At 39.6% G+C, this 12566-nt stretch overlaps 1 protein-coding gene across 5 annotated transcripts in view; it reads right to left on the reverse strand.

Annotated features, from left to right (window-relative positions):
* The window catches only part of arid1b (AT-rich interactive domain 1B), a 692248-nt gene that overhangs the window by 176742 nt on the left and 502940 nt on the right, over window positions 1–12566 (reverse strand). For all 5 annotated transcript variants that reach the window (XM_062041960.1, XM_062041959.1, XM_062041957.1 and 2 more), the window contains one exon: window positions 6974–7256. In XM_062041960.1, the coding sequence (XP_061897944.1) occupies window positions 6974–7256 (283 nt within the window). The remainder of the gene's footprint in view (window positions 1–6973; window positions 7257–12566) is intronic.

The raw sequence follows: 12566 nt of genomic DNA on the forward strand, positions 1-12566 counted from the left end.
AATAGTTTTGTGAATTTGTTCTGGCCTAAAATAAATTGGCCCTTTGAAACATATCAATGTCTTTGTGTGGTGTATGTAGACCACATTGCTAAGCTGAGTTCAGTGATGCAAAGGCATGTCAAGTTGATCAACAGATTTTATTATTCTCCAGTGCAATAACAGTACTGAAATGAAGGCTAAAAGGGCATTAATGGGAGCTTTAAAAAAAAAAGAAGAAAAAAAGAAGTAACCAAACAGTTACTTTTCACAGTAACGCATTCCTTTTTGGTGTAAGTAACTGAGTTAGTAACTGAGTTACTTTTGAAATAAAGTAACTAGTAACTGTAACTAGTTACTGGTTTTCAGTAACTAACCCAACACTGGAGGAAAATGAACAAAGTTGCTATAATATTAATGGTGTAAGTCAGTTTGTTGTGAAGGAGACACTACAAAGTCTAGACATGCTAGATTGACTTACATTTTCGGTCCAGAAAGTCAATGGAATTGAGCATTATGTTTTATATGCTCACACAAATAAAGGCTTTGGTTCCAAACATGCTTCATGCAAAAAATTGTCAAGATGTCAATTAAATCATGCATTAGATTTCTTCATGACCTTTTTAGAATACTTTAAGAACAGGTATTTGTGCACACATGGAATCAGGCTTGGGTTTTAGTAGAGAATCAAAATGGAAAGGTCACGCTAAAATAACCGTGTGATAACGGCTCTTTCCTTCCAGGAGTGATAGGTCGCTATTAATGTTGCCAGAAAGATGTCGAATCGTATTTGAAAAAAGACATGGAAAACAGCGCCACGCCCCTTTCAACAATGTTACAGGGGGCATTTTCTGCTGAAGCCTCTTTGTCAGCTGTTTAAAGTCATGTGCGAGCTGGAGCCTATCCCAGCTGACTTAGGGTGTCAGACTTTCAGTCCATTGCAAGGCACATATACCAACAGTATATAAAATGTACACATTCCATTGAACTTCACTTATGATTTTGTCCTTTGAAATAATTGAGGAAAGGGCAAGACAGCAGTTCTGTTGAACTGGTGGCCCGGGGGCCAAATCCTGCCCGGGAATGACACCATACCGGCCCCCAACTAAATTCCTAAATTCCTAAAACAGTGCTTCTGTTGTATAGAGGAACTTGGACCACTGTAAACTAGGGATGTAATGTTAACAGTAAAATGATAAACCGTGATAAATATCCCAATGGTTAGTAATACCGTCTAATTTTTTAAATACCAATAAAATGTCATTCATTCATGCATTTTGGGCAACAATGCTTACTTCCTGAAAACGAAGTCAGGCATATGCACACTAGCGACGTTTGGCTTGAAAATCATGGCAGACAAACTACATGGACTTTGCTCTGGAGATTTCCCCACGGAGTAAGCGAGTGCGCTTGGTTTAACTTCATTTTCCCTCGCTTCTCAGTGTACGTTTAAGAGCGCACTGCTGTTTTAAGATGGAGACAGGTATGGACAATATTGGAGACAGACGCATTTGTCCAACACTAAAAGTACATAGCGAAGAGGAAACTTTTTATTTTTGTTGGCCAAACTGTTGTACTTAACCACTAGGGGGTGTTGGAGAAGAACAAAGCTTGTTTATTAGACTTCATCTTTATTAGCCAAACTGCTTTGAGTTTATATTGATATCAAAAAGTAAACACCATGTTTTTTTTTTTACATTACTTGTGTTTTTTTCATGTCACAAATATAATATTATTAAAACATTCATGTGACACAGCATTTTGTTAATGTTTTATTGTGTATAGTTAATTCCTATACGACATATTTCTGCTCCAACTCTTAATTGGTCTGTCCCGATACAGCATCTACATTTACATATAAATATATATATATATATATATATATATATATATATATATATATATATATATATATATATATATATATATATATATATATATATATATATATATATATCCATCCATCCATTTTCTACCGCTTATTCCCTTTGGGGTCGCGGGGGGCGCTGGAGCCTATCTCAGCTACAATCGGGCGGAAGGCAGGGTACACCCTGGACAAGTCGCCTATATATATATATATATATATATATATGTATGTGTGGAAAAAAATCACAAGACTATTTCATCTCTACAGGCCTGTTTCATGAGGGGTTCCCTCAATCATCAGGAGATTTTAATATAAGCATTCACATACCATGGTTTATATAGGACACAGAACGGGTAGGTACAGGCAGGCGTAGGGGCGTGGTGATTGGCTCATGTGTTACCTAGGAGGTGTTTCCTTCTGTGATGGCATGCTGATACAATTTCGCTGCGCTTGTTGAGGGATGACAGGTCTGGGCGGTGTATGATGAACAGTTTCTCTTTCAAGCATAGGTTGCATCTTTTATTACCACTGTTGTAAGGTGTGCTGAATGCAAGAATTTGCCATGTTATTGAATATTCAACATTATTGTCTTTGAGATTCCAAATGTGTTTGCTGAGTTCTGTGGTATTTCGCAGGCTTTGGTTTCTGAAAGAGGCCTTGTGATTGTTCCATCTGATTTTGAATTCTCCCTCAGTTAATCCTACATATGTGTTGGATGTGTTAATGTCCTTGCGTGTTACCTTTGCTTGGTAAACGACTGATGATTGTAAGCACCCCCCGTTGAGAGGGCAATCAGGTTTCTTGCGGCAGTTGCAGTCTTTGTCGGGTTCGCTCTGTCTGGTGGTAGACGGCTCCTTTGCAATTGCTTTGTTGTGGTTTGAAATGATTTGTCGTATATTGTTCATACAGCTGTAGCTCAATTTAATGCTGTTCTTGTTGAATATTTTTCTTAGGGTGTTGCCTTTGGGGAAGTGTTTGTCGATCAGAGTGAGGAATTTGTGGCCAATATTAGTTGAGACGTTTTTACTATATGGGGGGTTGTACCAGATAATGTTGGTTCGTTTTCTGTTCTTTTTTGGTTGGTTTCCTGGCGTGGGTTCGTAGGTGAGGGTGAAGTTGTATCCGCTTTCATCAAGTGCTTTTTGGTACGGGGGGGTTGCTTGGTCGAATTCAGCTTTGCTAGATGACAGCATTGATAGTCTTTTATTAATTCCGGTAGGTATTCTTTTCGTGGTGGTGGGTGGGTGGTTGCTGTCATGGTGCACGTATTGGAGTGTTGTGTTGGTTTTCGTGAATGGTTGGTAGCTGTTATTTCTCAGGTTGAAAGTGACGTCGAGGAAGTTGACGGTTTGCTTGTTGGCTTCAATCGTGATCCGTAGGCCGTTCTCTTTGAAGATTTGGCATATACGCTTCTTGGTATTCTCGCTGCTCCTTGGCGAGGCGCGACACACTGCCAGTCCGTCATCACGGTAAATGCCAAGGTTCAGGTTGAGGCTAGCAAGCTGGGAGAGGAGGAAACTCCCAACGAGTTCACACGTTTCTGCTCCGTCAAAACTCCCCATGGTAACGTCAAATGTTGAATTGTTCTTTTTTTGCCATGGTGTGCTGTTGCGGATGAGTATGGAGTTCTTTGCATGGATGATGATGTTTCTTTCGTTGCCTGTGATTGAGTCGTAGTCCGAGGCGAAGTCTAGTGCTTTAGTCAGTAGGTCTTGCGTGATGGAAGGGTAAAATTCTTCGACATCGAAGGAGATAAAGTTGTGCTGTTGTTTGTCTTGGATGTTGCTAAACCATTTGATTACTGCTGCTGTATTTCTCCATTGGTTGAGTGGTGTTTTGTCCGTGATTTTTGTGTTGACTCTGTCCAGGATTATTTTGCAGATTTTTCCTATTTCGGATTTAGTTGGGTTTATTAGTCGGCATGATGGGTTATTTGCGAAGTTGGGTTTGTGGTCCTTCAATGTGATGAAGGCTTCCTTGTTGGCTGTAGCGTCCACCCTGTCCTCAATATCCAGTTTTGCCGCGATCCGTTTATTTTCCAGGTGGATGTTCTGTAAAGTGTTGGGTTGTGCTTTTTTGTATGATTTGGTGATGCTTCTGTCCAGTAAAGTGTTATGTTCTGGTATGTCCATTCTGTAGAAATTTGTGGTTTTATCGGCGGCAAGATGAGTTTGCTTACTTTCTTGATGCACACCTGATTGCCCTCTCAACGCAGGGTGCTTACAATCATCAGTCGTTTACCAAGCAAAGGTAACACACAAGGACATTAACACATCCGACACATGTGTAGGATTAACTCAGGGAGAATTCAAAACCAGATGGCCCTGTGATGAGGTGGCGACTTGTCCAGGGTGTACCCCGCCTTCCGCCCGATTGTAGCTGAGATAGGCGCCAGCGGCCCCCGCGACCCCGAAGGGAATAAGCGGTAGAAAATGGATGGATGGAGAATTCAAAACCAGATGGAAAAATCACAAGGCCTCTTTCAGAAACCAAAGCCTGCGAAATACCACAGAACTCAGCAAACACATTTGGAACCTCAAAGACAATAATGTTGAATATTCAAAAACATGGCAAATTCTTGCATTCAGCACACCTTACAACAGTGGTAATAAAAGATGCAACCTATGCTTAAAAGAGAAACTGTTTATTATATACCGCCCAGACCTGTCATCCCTCAAAAATTGTATCAGCATTTTGTCACAGAAGGAAACACCTCCTAGGTAACACATGAGCCAATCACCACGCCCCTACGCCTGCCTGTACCTACCTGTTCTGTGTCCTATACAAACCATGGTATGTGAATGCTTCTATTAAAGTCTCCTGATGATTGAGGGAACCCCTCATGAAACAGGCCTGTAGAGATGAAGTAGTCTTGTGATTTTTTTCTACACATACATATATTGCGCTCTACCACGGTATCGAGCATATATATATATATATATATATATATATATCAGTGACGTGCAGTCACTAGAGGCAGGGGAGGCACAGCCTCACCTGCCATCATGGAGAGAAAAAAATGTAAAAAGAAAATAAAAAATATTAAATTGTTATATGAATCCAGTGATTATACTAAAGTTATTTTCCATTTAACTTCACCAGTTTTAGATAATTTTTATTTTTATTTTCACATTTTCCGTTCAAATACTGAGAAGAGACGATGCGGTGATCAGCAGCCTGTTGAGGCACGTCACTCAGTTGTGCCTTAACATGGATTGTGCGCAATGACTCGGCTAACTGCTGGCCTGCTGTGCAGTGAGACTGTATTGCTAAATGAATTACATTATACATTTCCATAGTTTAGTTAGCTGAGGTATATAATGTACAGTGTATTTTGTCAACAACTGTATGTGTGTAAAGTATTTCTTGTGCTGAGCGATCATAAAACTGCTGCGAAGACGCACTGTGAGAGGCTCGCCTCATAACCCCGCCCGACGGGAGCGCCACACCAACCAAAGCCCACACCCAAACCCTCCATGTGCAAGACCGAAGGAGCAGTGGGCAGCAGCGGCGCCGTGCCTGGGAATCATTTTTGGTGATTTAACCCCCAATTCCAACCCTTGATGCTGAGTGCCAAGCAGGGAAGAATGCTGGTATGAGCTTTTAAACATAACCTGTTAATTGCTGCCAATCACATGGTGAATAAGATACTCTTTAGGGTTCATATGTTTATAAATCTGACTGTGATGAAGTCCGTGCCTCACCAGTCATGAACCTCACCGCACGTCACTGATATATATATATATATATATATATATATATATATATAATATATATATATATATATATATATATATTTATATATATATATATATATATATATATATATACCTCCCTCATTCAAAATGTAAAAAGAGAGATAAAGACATCATGTAAATAGAAAAAGCTGACACATTGATATTATTAATGAACAAAAAAAACAAACACTTGTCTTTAGATATATGGATAACGTTTATCTATAGCCTTTTTATTAGACCTTACAAATTACACACCCCAACACTGCTTTACCTAACAATCAGTAATCAGGATTTCAATATTGATAACAATAATCTTAATTATTACTTTGGCAATAATTGGAAGCCCTAGATCTTATACATGAACACTATTTTTTTCTATATGGACAAAAGGTGCAGTTATGACTTATGGCTATCAAGGGCCATCTTTAAACATTTGTACATTGGTTTTTATTTTTGAATCTCTTATGTCCATAAAGTGCTATCTTCCACAATGTATTTATTATTTATTTTATGTTATTATTTTTTTCTGCCATATTACTTTGTTTAATGCTTTTGTTGCTTTCATATGCACATTCAATCTCTACTTGAGGTCCATGAAACAGTGTTTTTATCTACAGTAATGCTTCTCCTTCAAAGGAAATAATTTTGAATGTGTTGTGTTCTTTTAAATAAAAATTGTGTTAAAGTTTTGAAAATTTTGAGCACTTTTAAAAAATACAGCGATAACAATGACAACCGTGATAATTTTGGTCACAATAACCATGATAAGAAATGTTCATTCCGTGACATCCCTACTGTAAACACATTGGCAGATCCCTGACATTTTAACCTTGCTAGCAGACATATAACACTAAGGTCCAAATTTGTGATTTACCTAACTGAGGCTATCCTCAAGGCAGTTACATTGTTTTCCATAATTTGATTTATGTAAGTAAGATGTTGCTGTAGCTTGTTTACTTCAGATGCAGTCAGTAGTCATTTGTTTCTCTTGTTTCTTTAGTTATACTAGTGGTGTTCCTCAAAGTTCCATTTCCAGTCCTCTTTTTTTCATCATTTGGGCTATACAACTGGTGGCCCTCAAGTTCAGTTGAAAAACATTTTTTGCAGCATATCCTTCAAAACACTAGAGCGCTGTCGTAAAGAGGATCTTTGACTAGCTTTTTTGCAGAATGTCCTTTAAAAACAGCAGAGAGCTCCTGTAACTCTGAAAAAACTAATACGTCAAAATCAAATGTCTACAGTAGAGGACGTTTGCTCACTGGAATATACAAAAAAAGACCAATAGTGAAGGGAGGAAGAAAATGTGGCCCTCAAAACAATTGACTTGATAATCGCTGCATTAAGCATTCCAGTGTATCAACCGAAGTGTGAGTGCATGTTGTGCGTTTGATACCTGGTGTGTTGGCACCGGCAGGAGGTCCACTCGCAGGCGAGATGGGTCCAGAGCCTGACCGCGACTGCTGGGACTGAGTAGATCCTGCAGGTGAACCCACAGGTGAGGGAGAAGGTCCGCTTCGCTGGCTGTGAAGGTGGGGGGAGGCATGGGGAGAGAAAGGAGACTGTCTCTGGGTGTTGGCGTTTGCTTGCTCCCCTTGGCTACTGCTGTTGCTGCTGGCGGCTGATCCAAGACCAGCCTCGGTCCCTGTGGGGAGGTCATCTATAGAGCCAGATAGATCCTGCAAAAGAAGAGCAAAAAGTCAAATGTTGATGACGGAAGCATGAAAAGACTGGAAGTACATGGTCAAAGGTGATGACGATGTCATCATGCAGTTCTTTTTGATGCTGTAAGTACAATAATGCTTATGATGCTGAACAAGTGAGAAAAATACCCCATCAAAACGATACAAATTAAAACATTTTAACGTGATCCAAATTAAACACAGTACTACTGCCAGTTTTTATTCGATGTAAGTCGTATGTCGTACACCGTACTGTGGATATTTCATTATGTAGACCATCAAACACCCAACAACCTAATACGAACCGATACAAAACAACCTGTCACTCAAGAGCTAAAGCTGCCCAGCTGAGTCATTAGTTAATGAAATAAGTCAATGTTTACTAATATAATTGTACAATTGCACAGCATCACACTTTATTTTAGGGGTGTCCCGATACACCTTTTCCACTTCCAATACAATACTGATATTGCATGGACCATGATTATTAGGGGATACCGATAATCCGATACGATATCAGCAATCATAGAGTATACTTTCATTCATTTGAAGCGTGGAATGTTAGAAAAGTTTTGATTAAGTGAAATTACTTGGACAGCAATAGTAAGTATGAAAAATACTAACCTTATGATCGACGTATAAGTGGAGTGTTAATTTGTGTTTTGGCGACACCTATAATTAAATTGAATGACGCTGACACGTTTGTTACTGGATATTTTCTAACACACTTCTGCCTTGGATACTTTGCATCTGCAAGTATAATTATTTGATACTTGTTCAAATTGACAAATGTGATGTTTTATTGTTCAATTAAGCACACATATTACGTATGTCTAGCTTGTGTGCTCAGCTGTTGTGTAGCTGTTAGCTCCTATTAGTCTACTGAAAAGTCTGCCATATTTACCTTTTGTAAATCACTTGGCTAAAATACAAGAACAGACCAACCTTGTGTGCTTATTGGAGGACATACTTTGCACGAGTAAACACATTGCAGGACCGCTTGCATCGGAGATTTTAGATGCAAACCGATATCATCTGATACTTTTCTTTTGCTTATATTGGATATTGGTCCGATATGATATATATTGGATGGGGACACCCGTACTGCATTTCTCCATAGTTTGCATCAAAGCAAGAATAACAGCCTACTATGTTTAAGCCATAATTCATTTGGATAAAGCACCACATTGATTTGATTGCACAACTGTACCTCATGTTGTGGCCAGTGAATGTTACGGGTTAAAAAGGTTACCAGTTCATCCTTTCACAACTTTGTCGACAAAGAGCACGTGACAATCCACTTTAGCACATTCGCTGCTGTGGTGAAAATGGAACAATGCAGGCTTTAAAGAATGACTTAAAGGCCTACTGAAACCCACTACTACCGACCACGCAGTCTGATAGTTTATATATCAATGATGAAATCTTAACATTATAACACATGCCAATACGGCCGGGTTAACTTATAAAGTGACATTTTAAATTTGCCGCTAAACTTCCGGTTCGAAACGCCTCTGAGGATGACGTATGCGCGTGACGTAGACCGGCGAACACGGGTATGCCTTCCACATTGAAGCCGATACGAAAAAGCTCTGTTTTCATTTCATAATTCCACAGTATTCTGGACATCTGTGTTCGTGAATCTGTTTCAATCATGTTCATTGCATTTTGGAGAAGGAAGCCGAGCAAGCAAAGAAGAAAGTTGTCGGTGCGAAATGGACGTATTTTTCGAACGTAGTCAGCCACAACAGTACACAGCCGGCGCTTCTTTGTTTACATTCCCGAAAGATGCAGTCAAGATGGAAGAACTTGGATAACAGAGACTCTAACCAGGAGGACTTTTGACTTGGATACACAGACGCCTGTAGAGAACTGGGACAACACAGACTCTTACCAGGATTACTTTGATTTGGATGACAAAGACGCAGACGTGCTACTGTGAGTATGCAGCTTTGGCTTTTTTTTTGCGTATGTACGTAACTTTTTTCAATCATCAATCAATCAATGTTTATTTATATAGCCCTAAATCACAAGTGTCTCAAAGGGCTGTACAAGCCACAACGACATCCTCGGTACAGAGCCCACATACGGGCAAGGAAAAACTCACCCCAGTGGGACGTCGGTGAATGACTATGAGAAACCTTGGAGAGGACCGCATATGTGGGTAACCCCCCCCCCCCTCTAGGGGAGACCGAAAGCAACGGATGTCGAGTGGGTCTGACATAACATTGTGAAAGTCCAGTCCACAGTGGATCCAACACATCAGCGGGAGTCCAGTTTTAAAATATATAAGCTTTATGAACCTTGGGTTAGGTGAACGGTCTTTTGGGCTGAGTGATTGTGTGTGTTGATCATGTGTTTGAATTGTATTGGCGTGTTCTATGGAGCTAGGAGCTAGCAGAGGAGCTAGGAGCTAGCATAACACGTACCGTACCGTATGTGCGCGTCACGTACGTAACTTTTTAAAAATATATAAGCTTTATGAACCTTGGGTTAGGTGAACGGTCTTTTGGGCTGAGTGATTGTGTGTGTTGATCAGGTGTTTGAATTGTATTGGCGTGTTCTATGGAGCTAGGAGCTAGCAGAGGAGCTAGGAGCTAGCATAACAAACACGCAGGTGTTATTATGCAGGATTAATTTGTGGCATATTAAATATAAGCCTGGTTGTGTTGTGGCTAATAGAGTATATATATGTCTTGTGTTTATTTACTGTTGTAGTCATTCCCAGCTGAATATCAGGTCACCCCCGGCTCTCACAGCATCTTCCCTATCTGAATAGCTTCAACTCCCCACTAGTCCTTCACTTGCACTTTACTCATCCACAAATCTTTCATCCTCGCTCAAATTAATGGGGAAATTGTCGCTTTCTCGGTCCGAATCTCTCTCACTTCATGCGGCCATCATTGTAAACAATAGGGAACTTTGCGTATATGTTCAACTGACTACGTCACGCTACTTCCGGTAGGTGCAAGCCTTTTTTTTATCAGATACCAAAAGTTGCAATCTTTATCGTCGTTGTTCTATACTAAATCCTTTCAGCAAAAATATGGCAATATCGCGAAATGATCAAGTATGACACATGGAATAGATCTGCTATCCCCGTTTAAATAAAAAAAAAAAATTTCAGTAGGCCTTTAATATCGTACTTTTCATTGCATGTGGTGAGCAGTGTATTTCAATGTGTGTGTTTCCTAAGTGTATCCGGGGAATCCTGATTAACATCACTGAAGGAACACGGTTTGTGTAAACGTGTGGAAAACAAGTGAACAGAAGTATGAAAGATGCGTTTTGACTGGTGCCCCCTAAACACACTCAGCACACATTCACCGACTGATGGCTGGGTCTCAGCTGGAGAACAAAAAAGTGGAGGAAGTCACCTATAAGTGACCCCGGTTCCTGGGCCTGTGCTCGCTCAGGGAGGAAGAGGAAGAGTAGCGGGTGAATGCCAGCTGATGCCACCTGCTAAAACAAGACTGTTGACCCTTAAGTCTAAGTACACCTGAGACACGTGCACTCATACAGATGGGACACCCTCTAGCGTCTCTCAAAAACAAAGGAACTCTAACCCAACAACTGTGTAGTGCAGGGGTCCCCAAACTTTTTGACTCTGGGAGCCACATTAGGTTAAACCTTTTGGCAGGGGGTCGGGCTATCTACATATCTGTATCTATAGCTTCTATAGCTACAGCTGCTAAAGATCGATTTCTCTCTCGAAATAAAATCTACAACACATTGTCATAATTTTCGCAGCAATACAGAACACTGAGAAAGTAAAAGAAAAATGACTTGCTTGTGTTGTAACGATGCTCAGAATTCCAAGAATTCTGTGAATGCACCCCACTCGCCGTGACCAGGATTGTTCCTTAATGAGGAAGAATTGTGTTGCTGTTGGGATGAGCGCGTCGGTCGAATGTGTGTGTGCAATGTTGGAACTGAAAGCTGCTGTTGGCATGATAAGATAGGCAATAATACAGTTTGAAAAGAGTGTGAGAGTGTGTGTGTCTCTGCCTGCATCGCTGCACTAAAGTGTGTGTAAAAACTCTGACAAATAAGAGACTTATTATCTTGACTTAAAGAAGATCATGAAGCTGGTCACACATTCTCATACTTTCTGCAAGATTTTGAAATGTGACTCCCGATACCAATATGTCGGTATCTGTACCGGTACCAACATTTATTTTGGTACTTTTTTAAATATAGGGGACCGCAAAAAATGTCATTATTGGCTTTATTTTAACAAAAAAATCTAAGGTTACATTAAACATATGTTTCTTATTGCAAGTTTGTCCTTAAATAAAATAGTGAACATACAAGAAAACTTGTGTTTTAGTAGTTTTAGTAGTAAGTAAACAAACGAAGGCTCCTAATTTAGCTGCTGACGTATGCAGTAACATATTGTGTCATTTATCATTCTATTATTTTGTCCAAATTATTAAGGACAAGTGGTAGAAAATGAATTATTAATCTACTTGTTCATTTACTGTTAATATCTGCTTACTTTCTCTTTTAACATATTCTGTCTACACTTCTGTTAAAATGTAATAATCCCTTATTCTTCTGTTGTTTGGATGCTTTACAGTAGTTTTGGATGATACCACAAATTTGGGTATCAATCCGATACCAAGTAGTTACAGGATCATACAATGGTCATATTCAAAGTCCTCATGTGTCCACAGACATATTTCCTGAGATTATAAACATTATTTAAATTTAAAAAATAAAGAAAAAATATTTTGTGATGCTAAAAAATATCGATGTAATCATAGTAGTATCGACTAGATCCGATCTTGTACTTGGTATCATCACAGTGGATGTTAGGTGTAGATCCACCAATGGCGTTTGTTTATATTGTAGCGTCCCGTACGAGTTGGTGCTGCAGGGAATTCTGGCAATTTGTTCTGTAGTGTTTATGTTGTGTTGCGGTGAAAATATTCTCCCAAAAATGTGTTTGTCATTGTGGTTTAGTTGGCGTTGTTCATACAGCCACATTAAGTGTGACACGTATGGCTGTCGAGTAAGTATGCACTTCATTCAATTGTGTGTATTGTCTTCAAAGATAAGATGGTCGTCTTAATGATTGATGATTGGTCATAGAGTAATCCTGTCTTGACTTTGTAAACTTCAGACCATTTTAACACGTCAAAAGACATGACTCCGGTGTGTAGTGAAGCATCTATAGCTATCAATCCTCCTACAGAGATGATACTTGAAATACATGTACTTGATTTGTCTCCATGGAAAAGGGATTAATGATTTAGAAGGAGTTACAACACTGCATGCAGACTGCTGATAGTCAATAGCCGCTAG

Source organism: Entelurus aequoreus, linkage group LG03 (assembly GCF_033978785.1).
Source record: "Entelurus aequoreus isolate RoL-2023_Sb linkage group LG03, RoL_Eaeq_v1.1, whole genome shotgun sequence".
NCBI classification, from domain to species: Eukaryota; Metazoa; Chordata; class Actinopteri; order Syngnathiformes; family Syngnathidae; genus Entelurus; species Entelurus aequoreus.